The sequence below is a fragment of the Cupressus sempervirens genome, chromosome 11 (genome assembly GCF_028749045.1).
Source record: "Cupressus sempervirens isolate cs-2001-9-10 chromosome 11, ASM2874904v1, whole genome shotgun sequence".
Taxonomy (NCBI): Eukaryota; Viridiplantae; Streptophyta; class Pinopsida; order Cupressales; family Cupressaceae; genus Cupressus; species Cupressus sempervirens.
The window spans coordinates 541,569,212-541,588,732 of record NC_143128.1 but is presented as its reverse complement, the minus strand read 5'-3'; the positions used below and the strand labels follow the sequence as shown (position 1 = coordinate 541,588,732).

Sequence of the window (19,521 nt, the reverse complement as noted above, 5' to 3'; positions counted from 1 at the left end):
AATAGTGAGTTTTCAACTTCATTGGTTTTAGATATGTTGGCAAGGGCTTTCTTTCTTTTTGGACAATACATGCAAGTATGTCCAAATTCATCACATTTGTAGTATTGAACTTTTGACAAATCTCTTTTCTTATTGTTTTGATTTTCCTTTCTTCTTTTCTTCTTGAAATGTCTCTTCCTTTTCTTGTTTGAGTTTGCATGCAAAGCTTGAATTTCGTCCTCCCTATTAGGAATGATTCCTGCTGTAATCAATCGTGATTCTTCCTGAGTGCAGTCTTTCTTGAGTTGGTCAAATTTTGTTAAAGCAGGATGTGTACTAATCCTTTGAATGAAGGATTCCCATGTAGTTGCCAACCCTTTAAGAGATATCAATGATAATTCTTGATCATCTACAATATTTCCGAGTGTAGAAAGTTGATTTATTAATTCTGATATTCTCATGAAATATGATGTGACTGTTTCTCCTTTATTCATCTTAATACGAAGGAGTTGTTGTTTTAAGCTAAGCAATCTGCTTGTATTATTGATATCATATGAATTTTGAATAGTCATGAACATCTCATACGTGGTTGTAGATTTTGCTATAAATGGAAGAATGTGATCTTTTACAGAATCAATTATAATTCTCATAACTTTATTGTTATGCCTTTTCCATATTGTTTTATCTAGCTCATTTTCAGGCATAGTTTTGTTTTCTTCCACATTGTTTTAATTCAAGTTCTCTAAGACCGATCATGATTTGTATTCTCCAAGATATGAAGTTTGATGCTCGATCGAGTCTGTCTTCTAACATGACTTTGTTCACCATGTTTGCATTTTTGAATAGTTTTTAAATAACTCAGAGATCTTGGGAGATGATTTCACAATTTGTTTTAAACTCTATCTACCAGCCTTGCTTTGATACCATGTTAAGGAACCTAGGATGTGAGATAGAGTTTTAGTTTTATTTATAAATCAGTTATTAGAGATTCACTAATTTGAGTACTAATGAATTCTAGAGTTATGTAATCATATGAATGCAAGAATGTGTGTGTGTGTGTGTAATGTTTGTATTTCTTTGATATCTGTAATTTATGCAGCACAATATTAACAATCTCCAATCGTGATGACTGAAAATATAGAGGAGATAATCGCTGGTAGTGGCAGATGTAATGGATGGTAATATTTCCTTGTGATTGATATGTTCTCCATTGTATGGGTTCAATATATATATATATATATATATTAGGAATAGACACATCTCCATAGAGACATGACTCTACATGGTATTTAGGGTCATGTCCCTGCATAGATATGATTTGATTTTAATTAAGTTCAATGAACACATGTCAAGAACATTATCCTTGCAAGGGCCTGGTCTTATTCTGGGCAGATATGAAGGAAGGCCTGATATCATTCTGGGCGCTCATATTCAATGCAAGCCCAATTATGTTCTTAGCAATCACAATGATATTATCCCAATATTCATCTGTCGATAATATGGATGACATTACTGTCATGTATCAATGTTTGATTGTATGATATATATATATATATATACAGCCCGATCTGGGCATGATCACAATGCATTAAATAGCTTGTGATGTTAATATGTGAAGGAAACTAAACACATGCATATATGTATGTGTGAATATGTTTCATATACTGGCATTGACTTTATCAGATATGACTGAAGCTATACATTAACAATTTTCGCATACACAACCTAGAAAGTGGGTTCATTACAAAATATCATCTCAGATATTCAAATAGTCACTTCCAAATTATTATTGGCTTAAGGTAAAAGCAATATATCTGCATATATTAATTGCATCTATCATTTGAAGCTTTAAGAATACAGACAATATCAACGCTTCTTGTGAAGTTGATATCATGATGGATTTTTAAGGAGTCATATATCATTATATATTAACATCAATATTATTGGTTGATCGACCAAAGCATTGCCGCATATTTATATCGTGGAAGAATAGGTTGATGAGAATTTAAACTAGATCAAATATCAGTTTATTAATCAGCAATAAATGAATTGTTAATCAAGTTAGAAAGAAGTCCCTTGCAATTAAATATAAATAAATCAGTCTTAAAATCCCATAGGATTGGACTGGGGACATTACAGAACCTGAGTAGGAGTGTGACTTGGTGATTGAACAAGTGTTGCCATTTAATCATCTGTAGTAATAGAAACAATACTTGTGCTGGAGCGCATGGACGTGGTTGGAGTTTGAACTGAAGAAGTGTTCTCACCGTCGACTCAATCTTTAGTGTGCTAGACTGTGCAAAGTGAGAATAGGAAGTGGGGAAGAATTTACAGAGTTTCACAGAATAAACCAAAGAACCATTGGATTCCTCTTCATGATAATGGATTAAGTGGGAACTTTAGACAGGCGTTGTAGGTTAAGATAATTTCCAAATTGGTTAGATTCTGGAAATGTTCATTAGTAATAGAATCGACTTATGTATCTCTTGAATTGACAAATTGGTTCTGTCAGTCATCCTACCACTGCTCTTTCATTAGTAGCTTGTTCACTCTTATTACAAAATCATGTGTATTAGGAAACTTACTAGAGAGATTTCTTTTTTGATTAAATAACAAACACCAACAAACAAAATATGAACTGTATATGAGATATCTTTAAAGGCATCTGTTTTTCTTGATAGAATGTGGTAGCTTGTTCTAGACACCTTATAGATTGCTTCATTTTTATCTTTCCGTATATCCTCTCCCTTGACACCTTCCGCACGATGTTTTCACCTTTGTGAGTTTTGAATGATTATTATTTCACATTTTACCAATTCAAAGGAAAATCAAAAAATAAGAAAATAATAAAGGAAATAATGGAATTTCTATGCAATTGTTTAATCATACATGTGCAATATACTCTTGCCAGTAAAAACAGATGCTTGGAGTTGAATTCATCTCTAGATTTTGACTAGAATGTTTTGTAAGTGCTTTTTTTTTTACCAACATATGAGGAAATAATTTTGAAGATTTATTTGAATGTAGCCTTCTTAATATGGTTCTTCCTCAGTTTTACCGATTGATGTGATTGTAGATCAATGGATTAAATTTGGAGTTGAGATTTATTTCAGTTTCAATGTTCCTCATCTACTTACTAATATAAATCTAATGTACAATGCCATGTCCCCCATTTGAAAACCCTGATTGTGATGTTCCCAAATGAGATAAACAAATGACAAAAGATCTAAGCTTCATTGATATTGCATATGTGAAGATTGTTATATATGATTGAAGGCGATAGCTAATATATACTAGTATTGGTCGAGACTTCATTATCGGTAATAAGAAAAAGATTATATTTATAACATCATCTAATGCCATGCAAATTAATCCTTCTCATAGGCCGTATGTGTATTGAGAGGCAAGTATCAAGCCAAGATATCCACATTGTGCAAAGGAAATGTACACTAAGTAAAAGATTTGAAACTGTATTAAAGAGACTATGAACTAGCCACACATAATGGCCATGTTGGAGATCCGATGAGAAGCTTCAATTACTTAGGGGTGCAATTTATAAATAAACTAAGATACAATTTACTAAGGAATGGTCAATAAATATTGACCACGGGAGAGTCAATGTATACAATAGTTGGAGACAACACTTGTAGTAAATATCCAAATGTGATTTGACTATGGTGGCGATGATTACTTAGCACACAATTATGTTGCGATCTATTGGTATAAGACAACAATTAATGACAAGAAGAACTAATCAATCTACATAAGTAATCGATTATGAAATGGCTCAATCATGTAATGAAGAAAGGTGATTACATGAGACTATTACATAGGTAATTGGTAAAATATTGGATGATTATTAACAAAGAACGAATTTTTATTATAGAGTTTGCAATCAATATGTTTCTAAAGAAACATACAAATAATAGAAATAATCTATTATATAGGATATTTACAATATCTAGAAGTGACCATTAAAATAGAAATATACTAACATAGGAGATATTATTTGTCAACCTTCTCTAGAAGTGGGGAATTGGTGAGAACATCAACAATTTGGATAGCTGTAAGAACAAATTGCAAATCCACATGTCCATCTTCTATCAATTGACAGATAACATGACAATGAATGTCAATATGCTTAGTGTGCTCATGGAAGACATAATTTTTGGCAAGTTTGAGTACCCCTTGATTGTTGCAAAAGAGGGGCAAAGGGACTTCTTGAGGCATATGGATGACAAAAAGCATCCTACAAAGCTAAATTGTGTCAAACCTGCTTTGACCTTTCTCCTATATTGAGCTTTTCTTGAGGAAAGAGATACAACCTAATGCTTCTTATTTGTCCAAGTAATAGGACATGTGTGCAAATTGAAGAGATACCCTAGAGTAGACTTTTTATTATCAACTGAGCCTCCCAATCCATGTCTCTACAATCGACAAGTCAGGCATTTTTGGTTTGTCCTTAGAGGAGATCAAAATTAGGAGTTCCCTTGACATAGTGTAGAATGTACTTCATTGCACAACAGTGATATGAAGTGAGAGCTATCACAAGGAGAGATATGTAGCTCACTGCAAAGTTGAGATCAGGTCTAGTGGTAGTGAGATATATCAAATTGCCCACTAGTTGTCTGAATGTGGATTCATTCTCTACAATAGAACCAAATTTGGCTAATTTGAGACCAAACTCCATAGGTATAAATGAAGGTTTATAATCTGACATTTTGAATTTGTCCAACAAAGCCTGTGCATACTTAGGCTAAGAGATAAAGATGTCATTTGAATATTGACAAGCCTCGACACCTAGGTACTAACGAAGAAGCCCAAGGTTGGTCATTTCAAAAGATTGACAGAGATTCTATTTGATTACTTGAATCAGCGATTTGGAACTACCAGTGATAATCAAATCATCAACATATATAACTAGAATGATGATATCATTGTTACTAGTAAACATACAAAATTTGAGAGAAGAGAGTTCCTTTGGAATCTCTGATATGTGAGGTTGGAATCTCTGATATGTGAGGTACTTATCAATTTTCATGTACCATGCCTAAGGAGCCTGTTTGAGGCCATAAGGTACTTTCACCAGTTTGAGTACCTAGTGTTCTTTACTGGCAATGTTGAATCCAAGAAATTGCATCATGTACACATCTTCCTATAACTCACCATTTAGAAACACACTCTTGATAACAATTTCATGGATATTCCAGTTACACTGAGGTTTCCATGGCAAGGACCAAGTTGATGGTGATCATGTTTGTAGTGGAAAAAGGTCTTTTCATAGTCAAATCCTTCTCACTAAGACAAGCCTTTGGTAACAAGACAAGTCTTGTACTTATCTAAAGTACCATCGACTTTGTATTTGACTTTGTAGACCCATTTGTGATTGAGAAGTTTCTTTTCTAAAGGAATATCTAGCAAAACCCAAGTATTAACTTTCAATAGGCTGTGATGCTTAATCTGCGTACTTTCTTCCCTCTCAGCTATTCCTTTTGCCTTTGTGTATATTTGAGGTTCATACACACCGTGAATGTTGGCCATGAGTGCAAAATCTAGTGAATCAAAAGGCTTTCTCTTTTTTCGAGGAGTTCTACCCTAAATGAGCTTATCATCTTATGAAGATCACCAATGATCTTAGCCCACCACTTAGGCCGGAGAGTAGAAGTGCTAACATTTGAAGCAAGAGGTGCAAGGAGATCATCATCATCATCATCAAATAGAAGGTTAGACAAATCATGAGCAAAATTAGGCGGTGTAGCGGCAAGTCTAGGTGAACCTTCTGGAGAAAGAACTAGAGGAGAGGCAAGAAATAGGACCAATTGGAGCCTTCTCAGCTGAAGCACTCCCTTGTGGTGGAGATGGACACCTAAGTCTTGAGCTTGGAGAGATTAATTTTCTGACTTCATAATTGGAGAAGAGAACTGAAACGAATCTCACTCCTCATCAGAGACTACATCATTGCTGAACATGAGATGATTACTCTCAGTGTCAATCAATGTAATGGACACCCAGTAATGCCCAAAAGCTGAACCAAGGCTGAAATTATATTAATGCTGAGAATGCTGCAATCAATTACAAAGAGTTGTATTCCAAAGGCCAAACCCTAAGGGAATGACTTCTAGAATGTTACAAGAGAGGATGAACGTCCTCTAATGCCAAGAAAGATATGTGATTCACACATCCAAACTCTTATCAAATGCAATTCACAATAATCCTATGCTCAACAATGAGACTTTCAATGCTATTTATCCTTTTCTTCATCCTTCTAGAAGGAACTAAAACATTAATTAATTGCAAGAGCTAGAAGCTTCCTCCTTCCAATAATTAATGCATTCTCTAGAAATCCCTCCCTAGCAATAATTAATTAAATCACGAGAGGCTTCCGTCCTTCCAATAATTAATACATACCCTAGAAACTATTAATACAAAGTCACCTTTTAATTTTAATTGAATGACTTTAATTTTCTTATCCTCCACTTAGACTTTGGAGAACGTGAAGGCTAAAACATGGGATCATTACAAATCCGCCCTCCTTGAAATTGCTTGTCCTCAAGCAATTAAGTAACATAATGGACTCCAACCTCCACCTGGATCCCAATAGGTGATATCCATATGGAAGTTAAACCAACTGCAAACCCGCATCATCAGGACCAACCCCTGTAGCCTAGCATTCAAAACTTGTGCTGATGAAGTCAGAATGTCACCATAAGGCAACTCCATAGAAGATCTATGATATGTCTTCTTCCCTTTATCCATCCACATAATATATATTGGATTGGAATGCATATTATCACCATCATGCATTGAAAAAGATGTAGTTGTAGGTGAACCATATGTACTCATGCTAACTGTATCAACAATAGGTGTTGCCGCATCAAAATATATGGACATAGGAACAACATTAACCGCTGCAACAGAAAACTGAACTGAATTTGTAGTTGATGAAAACTCATAATCATTAACATGTGTGGCTTCATTAGAAAATACATCAACCACTGCATTTATACCATTAAACTCCTCATTCGATGCTTCAACTGACATAGAAGTGACTGCTGATATGATAGTATCCTTGCATTCTCCTAATTCCACTATTGCTATGTCATCATCCCCTGACAAGGCTTCATATGTGGTCTCCTGACTTCGCACGCATGTCTCTACTAACTCTGCCGAAATGCCCACATCACCAACATCATAGCTGGCTGGCTCTATACGTGTCTCGATCCCACCTGAGAAATCGACTACCTTCTGCTCTGGAGCAACATACAAATCATCAATGTTGATGCCCATCTGCCTAGCCATAAGCTGCAACATCATATACATTCGCCTATTCTGCTCCTGTTGCATATGTTGCCCCTTCTCTAATGTACCCAATAACTGTCTGAACATCACATCTTGATCTGGACTAATATACATCTTTATCTAGCTATCAATATGATCTCCACAGGATGGCGGGACTTATAGCTCTGATACCACTGTAATGGGCACCCCTGGATGTCCCAAAAACTAAACCAAATTGCTGAAAGAAATTATGTCAAACAGTTTGCATTCAACTTCTTATTTCTCCGTTTAATGTTTTAAACCCCTTATAACTCCGGAAATCAAACGTTTATTTGTTTGTTGTGTTTCATGCATGGAATTGGTATCATACAACATAAGCAAGAAAGAAACTACAATGATATGCAAAGTGGAAATGAACTACTGCTAATAAAATGTTATTTTCAGAATTCATAAAACCAAATACATGGGAGATTTATCAACTCACTAATTACTTCAGCAGTATTGACATAATACTCTAGCCCATGCTTTCGAACTTGCTGCTACAATACTTTGTCGTTCAATCAGTCCACTACCTTCATAATACCATTCCCTCAAAGCGGCATAAGCGTCGGACAAGTAGTGAAGAAGATATGAGCAAAATACCAAATCTGCCTGTAGCCGGAAATGCAACTAAACTGCCTGATAATGAAGCCAATAACAAAGAATTCCAAAGGCCAAACCCCAAGGGAATGACGTCTAGAATGTTACAAGAGAGGATAGACGTCCTCAAATGCCAAGAACGGAGCTGCAACTCACCCACCAATTTCTTCTCATATTCAACCTGCCTAATGAAGCCACAAATGCTTCCTTTTATTCTATTTCCAAGGGTCCGCTCAACTGATATGGGCAATGTGGGATAAAAGATGTGTAATATATAAAACATATATTAAAATACCCCTTATGTCTCCCTTGGGTACACATCACCATAAAATAAATATTAAAGTAACACTTTAATATTTTATAATTAAATTAGACATTACTTTAATAAAACTTCAAGCATTAAAATGTATTAGCAATCGGACTCCGAATAATGCGAGTGATAGCTCATCGGAAAGCTCTCACCGAGGAGTATCGAATCCAATCACCAAAATTGACCTGCACTGTGTCCTACCAACTTACTAAAAATAGTAAGTATGCCTGAAACTGAGTAAATCAACTTTGTTTTGGCCCAAACTGGAAATGACTAGGCCAAAACACTCCAGGATCCCATTAAACCCTTTGTTAGCCCTCGGGACCATGTAGAACAAGGCTAACGCACACACACTTGGTCAACTACTAAAAGAACGTGAAGGCCAAAAGATGGGATCATTACAATCAAAATGTAGGCTTTGTGATTATCATTGTAGCCAATTAACATGTGTTTTTGGCTCTTGGCATCTAACTTGGTGCATTTACCATCAGGGATGTAGACAAATGTAGTGGATCCATAAACTTTTAAATGACTAATTCTGGGTTTACGACTTGACCATATCCCTTTCGAAGCTTCTTGTTGACAAACACACAAGGAGAGTGGTTAAGAGGATAGATGATACTGTGGGAAGCTTCAATTCAAATCATTTTTGGAACTTGCTTGCGTTCAAGCATAGATTTGGCCATTTCGGTGATTGGGTTTCAATGCTCAACAATACTATTTTTCTGAGGGGTATAGGGTGTTTTTGTAGTAACACGGAGACACATCACCCACTTTTTGCCCCACGTCTCAGAGAGGGAAATGCACTGGGGACTCGGGGACTCTGTCCCCCTATCCCCAATGTTGCCACCGGATCTTGCCTCCTTTTCCGAGAATGGGGGGATGTCTAAGTGTTTGACTATTTGTTGATTTGACTATTTATGTTCAATGTTCGATGTTCCAATTCAATGCAATGTTCAAGTATCTACTCTTTTACATCTTTATATCTTATATTGCCACTGTCTCTGTGTCATCCCCTCGCCCCCTAGGGCAGTGTAACTATGGTTGTTAATTGACACTTCATGCCAAGTTGATCACAAAAATGGGAGAAGGCTGAGGAAGAAAACTCACCTCGATTATCAGTTCTAAGAGTAATACTATGTTAGACTAGACTCATTTTCTATAGATGATTTAAACTTTTGAAATACAACAAACACCTCTGTAACAAATATCTGGACCTAGTCGTAGGAGTAGCCATAGGTTAACAAACATCTAACATGGGCTGGTTGTAATATCTTAGAAGCTGTCTAGAAGTTGCCATCTAAAAAAGAATTGTGATCTTGCTTCCCAAACTGTCATGCTCCACAAACTCCAAGATTCTAGGTGTGAATCATGCACAATTCAATGACAAGATCTTCCCGAACAAGCTGAGAAAGTGCACATTTAAGAACACATGTTGATGCTAGAGTGAAGAGCGATGGGCTGCCAAAGCAAGCCCCTGACACTTCCTACAGTGAACAAGTATCAAAAGACTATGATTTTTCAACATCAACGACAACTGTGGACTACAGACTGAGTTTCTTGATCAATGATATTGTACTGATGTGAATTGAAGGTCATGTAAAGCCTAGGAAAATGTCTCAACATTTGACTGACAAAGAGAAGATTGAGTTCCATGCCTTAAACATAGTTCACATCAAGGAAAATTGGTCTCTTTACTCTAGATTGAATCTTTAGTTTCCCTTTTTGGCAAGGGCATACCCTTCTTCAAAAATAACTGAATTTGAGAATGGTTGGAAGTCTACTAACCAATCTCGGTGATGCATGGAAGTGGTGGTAGGCACCTAAATCATTATACTAGGTAGGGGATTTTACACGATTTGCAAGTCTTTTAGCCATGAAGGCGTAAAAGGTAGACTCACCTAGCTTAGTGTGCTCCACAACATGTGCTTGAGGCTGCGAAGTAGATTGCTTGGCTTGAGCAGCTAAGCATTTCTGACACTCCAACTTCATATGACCAAACTTATGGTAGTAGTTGCAGTAAGCATTTTCTTCTATGGGCCTTTTGATAACTGACCAAAAGGGATTTGCTGAGAAGACTGAGAGAACGCATAGTTGCTAGTGGATTTAGCTGAGAAGGTTGGAGTACTAGGGAATAAACTGGTACCACTACTGAATTTCTTTTTCTAGTGATCTTTTTGTAGAACCATTATATTGATACTAGAAAATGAAATGTCAAATGAGTGGAAGCAATGTTGAGTGTATTAACAAAGGGCTCATAGGAAGATGAGAGACTCTTTAGGGTGTTACCACCATGTCTTCTTAAATTTTGCTTCAAATGACCTCTAAGTACTCACAAATATACTTGATTTTATTGATATGCTTGTATGGGATACTTGATCAGCCATTATGATGGAGAAGAGTGTGTTCTTCTTAAAGAAGGCACGACTTTTGTCTGAAGTTTCATGAAAACCTTTCTGATGAACCCAAGGAAGTTGATAGTTAGTGATAGAAAGTTTGATGAGCATTAAAGGTTCCGAGTTTTGTTCATCAAAATTAATTCCGCTCTATGTATTCATCTGCAGGACAAGTAGATGTGCCCAAAACAATTATGTCAAGGCATCCATATTCAAAGATTGTCATCATGCAATGTTTCCATGTGTTGTAATTACGACTGTTGAACTTTTGTCTGCCTTCTAATAGAATATTGGTCAAAGATGTCATTGCATGCTTTTTGAATGTGCTCATTATTGAGATAGATACATGGAAAAATTCTAATGTAAATCTACCAGCACAAAATTTGATGCATGGAAACCAAGACAACTATAAATTTTTGAAGGCAATCCAATGGAGGTCTTGTAATACCCACAAAAAATCAGTAAGCAAAATAAAATTTTGACTAACACAAAATTTGAGACACGTAAAGAGAGGCACCCAGAAAAATTTGAAAGCAAACTAGTCAAGATCTTGAAAACCCACCAAGAATTTGAAATTAGATTTTAATTTCGACAAAAAATACTGAGAAATTTAAAAAAAAACTTAAGAAAAACTTTCAAAAATTGCAGAGACCAAAGATTTGAAGGGTGCCAAAAGGATGAAGACTATCTTTGTGTTTAAATAGAACACAAAAAGGAAGAATGACAACAAAAATGTACCACAACAAATTGCCACTGAATGAGGAAAACTTCATATTGCAGGAAAGAGCCGTTATTAAAAAAAAAATACCATTGTTATGATCACAACACCCAGAAACCACTAGGGCTATTGGACAAAGAAACAACAGATGTGTCATGTGGTAAAAACAACGAGAAAATAAATGAGACTAGAAAGACGAGTGACTCCAGGTCAGAAAATGATGTTAAACCCTATTGTAACTAAAATAGAGCCTCCAAGAAGTAAAACAACACTAATATTGCAGGAGAAATAATTCACGAGAGACCTGTGACTGAGAACGGAGGTAAAAATGCGATATTGCGTTTTGCCATGTCATGTACTAAAGAAGCACTTGCTAACAAGTTACCTCTAATCCTGTGGACAGTTTTCATAAACCCTTACTATTTATTTCCTAAAAATTTAAGAACAAATAATTGAAATTGGAATTATAATTTTTTTGAAAATTAACTTTTCTCTGATACCATATTACATAGGTAATCGGTGAAATACTTGAATGATTATTTACAAAGAACAAATTGTCCTTATAGAGTGTATAATCAAGGTGTTTCTAAAGGGAAACATACAAACAATAGAATCCATTGTATTTAATATTTACAATATCTAGAAATGACCATTAAAAAAGAAATAGAATAACATAGGAGATATTATTTTAATACAGACATGTCCTTTACCACACACCTTATCACTACTAACAAGGAGTCTCTAATACTCATTGGGCAACGGAAGGAATATATATATATATAACAATGCAAGCAAGCATCAAAGGATTCATAAAATATATTTAACTCTCATGAATAGGATGAGATTAGAAAGGAAAATTAATCATATTCTATTTCTGGCAGGCATCACTGATAGTATACTGATATGATGTAATATATCTGCAGATCAATACTGATCTACGGATTATTAATCAGAAAACTATGAGAAGGGGCCAATATATATGGTGTAATATATATACTTCATATATATATCAGTTAGTACAGTGAAATCAGTAATACATATATACATCCATATTTATAATTAATTTCATCATATCTATATAATTGCTGACATAATAAGATTTACAAATTATTGATTAGTAGTTGATTACATAATTATTCATTATCCAGTGAAGTTAGTATATTCATAGGCTATTCCTTAGTCTCTTTCTATAACCCCTTTTCAGGACAGAGGTTGTAGGGAATGGCTGGAGAGATTCCTCACAAGGTGGATGAATTCCAAGAGAGGGTAAGGCACGTGTTTCTAAATCCCATGAGGGTATATTTCCAAGATAGGTATGAATATTTGTTCTAGGAATCTTGAGGGAGTTTACTTGTAGATTGGTATCCAAGCGCCCTATAACAAGTACTTCCTTTCCTCCTTAGGGTTGAATTTGGAGTGAAGTCAGAAATTGATTATGTTAATTGTCAAATGTATTATGAATCATTGATTGTTGTAATCTGATGCATAGTGATGCATGCCAAGCATTGGGAATTGGCAGTCTCCTAGTGGGTAACATTAATCCAAGGGAAATTCAAAGCCTAGTTGGGAATTTTAGTGCAAAACAAGTAAAATCCTAGTTGGGGACCTTACATACAGGGTCTGATTACAATAGAATGATATTGTTCTTGCTAATAAGAGTTTTAATTTATGTTTTCATCTTGTTGAATACATTTTATAAATACATCATTATATGTGTTTTATCTTTTCAGCAACTGCAGAGAGCAACTGTACATGCAGAGAACATTTCTTATCAGGAAAAGCTAGAAAGCCACATAAAATCATTGGAAAACAAGGTAAATATTCTCTTCCAATCTTATTCAGGAAAGAACTGAAGCATATGAGTTATTTCATTTACGAATGGCTCTTCAGGTGCTGTTTCGCTTTGTAATGCTGTTCAGTTGCTTTGTTGAGTATCTATATTTTATTACATGCAAAATATTTCCATTTGGGACAGTCTAATCATACTTTACAAACCTGGAATCCTGAATAAGATTTTTTTAAAACTCTTTTTAGGGCATCATTTTTTTGTCAACACTCAAGGATACAGTGTTTTCAATTTTCAGGTTGCAACACTCGAAGCAGGTCGCCCCATCCCTGTGGATATCTTGGTTAGAAGGAAAACAAAGGTGGTTATTATAACAGGTCCAAATACTGGAGGTAAAACAGCCGTCATGAAGACAGTGGGATTAGCTGCACTCATGGCAAGATGTGGTAAATATTTAGAATTGCTTCCGAGTTTTTTTAATGATAAGGCACTCCCTGTGAAAAGTTTTGAGTTGGATGCTATGATTTCATACAAACATAGAGTGTGTCCTATCAGCAGCTAGGAAATAGTTTGTATAGCAATCTCTGATTTTTTCTGTTCTTATTGTATTAAGTCCATGAATTGAAGTCAAAGGTTTTGATTTCTTGGTAAATAATTGAAGGATACATAGTATTATTTCAATATATGCACATCTTTCTTATTATTTTTTTCTTGTTTTCTTTGACAGGACTTTATGTGGTAGCAGCAGAACCGGTTAAGCTACCATTTTTTGATTTTGTTTTTGCAGATATAGGTGATGAACAGTCATTAAGTCAGTCCCTCTCAACATTTTCAGGCCACTTAAAACAGATTAAGGTGGGTTCCAATTTGAGCTAGTGTTTTGACCCTTAAAGCTATTTCTTTTATCACAAAAATGGTGCAACCTGATAAAATGTGATTGTTATGGATTAGGACATGATTCATTTAGGTGACAACTACTTGATCCTACTTTCTTTATCGCTATTTTGGTTCACACAGAAAAATGATAAAGCACAAATCTTTTAATTCCTTTTATATTCTTTATTTAGGATAGGTATTTATTGAATTCATCAATACAATTTTCAATTTATACATATTTGGTTGATTTCTGGTTATACGTGTTGCTGAACTTTCAAGCAAATGTTTATATTATCCATAAAGTAGAACTATAATGTTTGGCTCAGTGGTCAAAATGGAACATTAGTCATAAATGAATGAAAGAGAGTAAGTCAAGCAAATAGTAGCAATACACAATAATGGGGTGTAAATTTGTTTTTATAACAAATTCCTTTTCGGAATGATAAGGAATTGAATTATGAGTTGTGTTTTGACTAGGAACCTTACTGACTCAAGTTATTTTTTATGAGAAAGTTAAAGATTAATAATCTTTCTTCGACTTTGATCTTTTCATTATATAATAACTAAAAGAAGAATGCTAAATTTCTTTTTAAAAAGTGTCATAGGAGAACGTCATGCCCCAAATTTTCAGTCCAAACCCTCTTCTAATTTTTTGTGTTTTTTTTCTTTCTTTTTATAAACTGCCATTACGAAGTTGACAGTAAAATTTTTGTACTTCAATTTTCTTTTCCTTTCAAAACATAAGGTTTACTTTTTATTATTTTTATAATTATTAATATTATTATTTCCTTTAGTCTCTATCTCAATCTACCATTAAAGGTAATTCGAATGCTAATAAAAGAATGCTTTAGACAATGCATCAATAATAACTCTGATACAAAACAATCTAACCTTGTTACGAATCAAGTAAAGAACTTATAGAATTTTTTTTTTTTTTCAAGGTTATAATTACATCTTATTTGCAACATAAATAAAGGTAAATATCTGCACTTCAAAAGAACATCCAATGCAGAATAATTTTTTTTGCAGCAAATACAACTTTGCTAATCATTTATCCTTTACACCAAAACTGTTACATACTTTCCCATGGCTCAACACAAGTGGTAGTACACATGAAACAACTAGTGAACTTAACAAATATAATAAAGTTGCCTTCTTTTAAAATAAGGTAAATATGCAGACTCAACAATCTTAATGGGGTACGCAATGGGAGACTCTCCCTTTACACTTTAACACACAAAGACTATCTCTTTACACATAGAAGGGCAGCAACAAGTATTTGCTTCCAATCTTTAGCTTCAACTATCACCTGCAATGCAACACACAACAATACCCATGGGACGCTTTCCTCCCAACCATAGGCCTTTTCAAGACCACCCCCGCGCTAGGAGAACCAATGCTAGGTGGTAACACATTTTGTTTTGAAAACCAATATCTTACACACAACATTACACAACAACTTATACAGCAAGTTTTATCACAAACAATCATCACACTACAGCACAATACTCCCCACCAAGGCTTGCACAATGATTCACAAATGGAATCATAATCATTGGGTGAAGGTGGGCTCTCCAAGGAGGAAAATGCCATATCCTTATGAACAACAAATCTTGCAATTGCAATATGCCAATAAGGCTTTCAAGAATCAAGCCACAACAAGGCTATCAATAATCACATGCCTCAACAAGGCTATCAACACTTACTCTTCTTCACATATCCTCACTTATACCTTCCATGGAACAATAGAAAGGTATATGGCCTCGATGGAGCCCATAATCCATGAAAACTGTCCCCTCTCCAAGAGGAGGATTTCTCAACTTCAATGTTGAGCCCAACTAACCCCTTCACCCCCAACTAACCCCTTCACCCCAAGGCTTCTCTTCCCTCCCAAGGGTGAGTGAAACCTTCACACCCAACACAACATTCAATCCACCACAACAAAACAAAGGCACAATATAAACCAATATGTCCAAAATAAAACTCCAAGTCTACAAGGAAACTCATAAACATGACATCCATAATCCACAAAACACATTACAGGGTTGACACATCACAAAACTGAATCTGAAAATTTTACCACAACATAAAGTTCACACACATAACTTTAAGCCCAAGTAATGCATGCTCACAAACTCACATTTACAATACATGAACTGCACATAACAAGCTGACACTAGAAGTTCTATCCAAAACATAGAGTTCACATGGCATTGACCAAGGGAAGACTACTCACCTCACTTCCAAGCTTGGGTTTCAAGTCCTTTCTCCTTCTCCTTTCCTTCCCTCCTTAGCTTTTCTCCATTCCTTCCTTAGCTGAAGATGTTTTCTCCATTGTTTTCTATCTCCCCCCCATTGTTTCTCAGTCTCTACTTTTTTTTAAGTCTCTTCTCCACTCTTCTCAACATATTCCCTTATCTTCTCCTTTTCCCCAAAACATTCCCATGCCTCCTCTAATTTCGACCATATGGAAAACCCTAACTTTTGGGTGGTATCCTAGGTGCCTAGGGAAGAGTTATATACTTAAATATGACCCTAACCCCAAGGTGTACCATATGGGCCTTTAAAGAAAGTCCTAAACTAACCCTAGGGATGATTTTACCCTCCTAGAAATCTGCTCCAAGTTTGCATTCGAAAATCTAAGTGGGGGACAACTCTCTTGGCTTCCTAAACAAGGAAACTCATATTGGGTCACTTCATGGTTACCTAAGGGTCACTTAACTACTCACTCAACACACTTGGCATGTCACATCACAATACACATTTGGCATGCCAATATAATTACACAAAAATACATTTAACCATTCATATCAACAAATAACTATTTTCACAAGTAAAAATACATTGGTAATCAAGTTATCTCCTCCTTAGGGTCAACCTTGGCTTAACAATGCACCTAGCAAGGTTCTCCATGTGTCTATGGGCTTACTACCTGCACACTCATGAAAATATCAGTAGCCCAATGTGAGGTATAAGAATATAAAATGAGATACAAGATATGTAACATTAAGCCATAAATACTATTATCCATGGTATCAAAAATGTAAATCAACATAATGAGCTATCTATATGTATTCTTCATTTACAATAACACAACTATCATTTTACACTAGCATTTAAGGAATTTCTCCGATATATATTGTAAAACACCATTCAGTATGATCACTCCTATGTATGTTAAATTATAGCATAAATCAATACATATCTGTATAAGATCACCAACATAGATGTAGAATTACATTCCTTTACCATTAGGACGCATGAATCATATTTCAATACTCAATTGTTAAACATGATTGGCCTACATCAGATAGAAACCATAATATGATAAGATAAGTAGCACTAAGAATGCATCAAATTAGCATCGCCATAGCAATAATCATAAACCCAGAATGGATAACCTTTCCTAAATAACATTTCATGTATTCCTCATTCAGTCAAATTGACCAACATCTTGATGTCTATTGAATGTAATGTACCTTTTTACAAATTACCCACCTACAATCCAAGTATTACAACATCTTACTATCTCCATGTTTGTTTACTCTAGTTTGTTTTTAGTTATCATTAAAATACTTTAGCATACATTGTTTGACTAATTTCATACACAATCTTAATACTTGTTAATAGGTTACCACATTGTGGTTTTCAACTTACTCTAGTGGCGATGTAAGATCACTGTTGCTATAATTATTATTTGGATTTAAACAATCATGGTTTTATATATTGTATAAGAGGAGGGACATTATAGAGAAATATAAAATCTTCATGTTGTATTTGGCCTTCCTACTTAATAAGGAGTTATAAGGTGTTTTTGTAGGAGGAACTAAGGAGATTGATTTCATTCTAACAAATTCATTGTCTTTGTCATATAAGAAAATATTGTGTTAATACTGCTATATCCATATAACATTTTTCTATTATGTCACATATCAATCTTAATCTTTGTCTTAAGCCATAATGTCCTGTTTTTGGGACATTAGAAAATTAACGACATATTCTTGTAATATTAAAGTTGACTTATGGGAGCATAATGTAAATTTATAAAATGGATCAATTTAATATTACAAAGTTGGCAAAAGTGATATAAAGGAATAAGACAAAAAGACAAGTGGAGGTAGTTTAATTGTTTGAGCGTTAATGGAGGAAGTCCCATTCATTTTTGGTATGCTTGGATATTAATTTGGTTTGAGATTTCTATTGGAAAAATTAATGAAGCTTCAACTGTCTATCAAGGATTCTTACGATGGAAGTCTTTGGGATTCTTCTTGTGAATTGGAAGCAAACCCGATTCATCTCTGTGGTGGATTTGAGATGGAGTTCACACTGCGAATATAGGTTCTTTCTTATTATCCGATCTAACTGTGATCAATTGCAACTAAGATTGGGGTATTAATTTAGTTATTGTATTTCTATTTTACAATGCAATAGCTATTTGTTGAGTAATTTATGTGAAAACCATAATTTATCTATTTATATTTTGAAAATTTTTGTGAGAAAAATTGGGGAGAATATCCATTCAAGATATATTATAATGGTTTTAGAGCATCGACCTTGCCATCCTATTGGGTATAATTAGAGGTTTCATTCGAAAACCATAAAGGTGTAGCAAAGTTTTTTTCTCAAAATTGGAATTATTTATCAAGAAGAAATTTTCAAATTTGGCCCCAAGTTTACAAGATTTGACTTAATATTCTGGAATATTTAATATTGGTTGGCTAAAGGTTTTTCCTTGAGAATATTTCAACACTTTAAGGTTGGGGCTTCAAATTTTGGGGAACATTTTTGTATCGGATGTGTGGGAAAAAAGTTTGGGTGATGTTGTGAGAGATTATAAGTTCTGGGTTTGGAAGACTCTGAAAAAATAAAATAATTACAAAGACGAATTCCTAGTCTCTATCAAGGTTGATATTTGGTTTAGAAGTCCCATCATTGCTGAGAAAGCACATTTCTAGGACACATAACTTTAGTGGGAAGGTTTGTTTTAAAACTATCAGGCACAATCAACAAATTATCGTAAGTGACAATGGGCTCAACATAGTATGACAATTACTCTACAACAAAGGCAACATCTATTTTCCATTGCCCTCATATTGGTTCTAAGTCATATCTCGGTGGAGTTCAATCCTGAGTAGAAACTATTAGACTTCTAAGTTTTTCGAGATTAACTAAAAAGTGACGAACACTGCTATCTAACACGACAATCTTTCTGATGTCTGGCAATAAACAATTTCATGTTTGTGCCATGAAGAATTTTTTTGATTTACATGTATTACACTTTGAACAATTGCTTTTGGTTGGCACCACCTTTTGCCTCCTACGAATGACTCAGACAATGGCTACACTCTTAATTCACAATTTTTGGATGTTATAACGAGTAGCAGACACATTTCATGTATGTTAGCAAATATTCATTGTGTAAGGGAACAAATATAGAGTTGGCATCCAATATTTGTTGAGAAGGATAAAGTGTCAAAGATTGCTTGGATTGGAAATTGTAATGAAAACTTAGGAATATGAGTTTTTTCTCTGACTCATC

The 19,521-nt window shown here is 34.7% G+C and overlaps 1 protein-coding gene across 2 annotated transcripts in view; it reads left to right on the top strand.

Moving 5' to 3' along the window:
- Window positions 1–19,521, top strand: part of LOC149530773 (DNA mismatch repair protein MutS, type 2) — a 411,738-nt gene that overhangs the window by 197,986 nt on the left and 194,231 nt on the right. For both annotated transcript variants that reach the window (XM_089808454.1, XM_089808455.1), the window contains exons 11-13: window positions 13,051–13,134; window positions 13,405–13,552; window positions 13,834–13,961. In XM_089808454.1, the coding sequence (XP_089664580.1) occupies window positions 13,051–13,134; window positions 13,405–13,552; window positions 13,834–13,961 (360 nt within the window). The remainder of the gene's footprint in view (window positions 1–13,050; window positions 13,135–13,404; window positions 13,553–13,833; window positions 13,962–19,521) is intronic.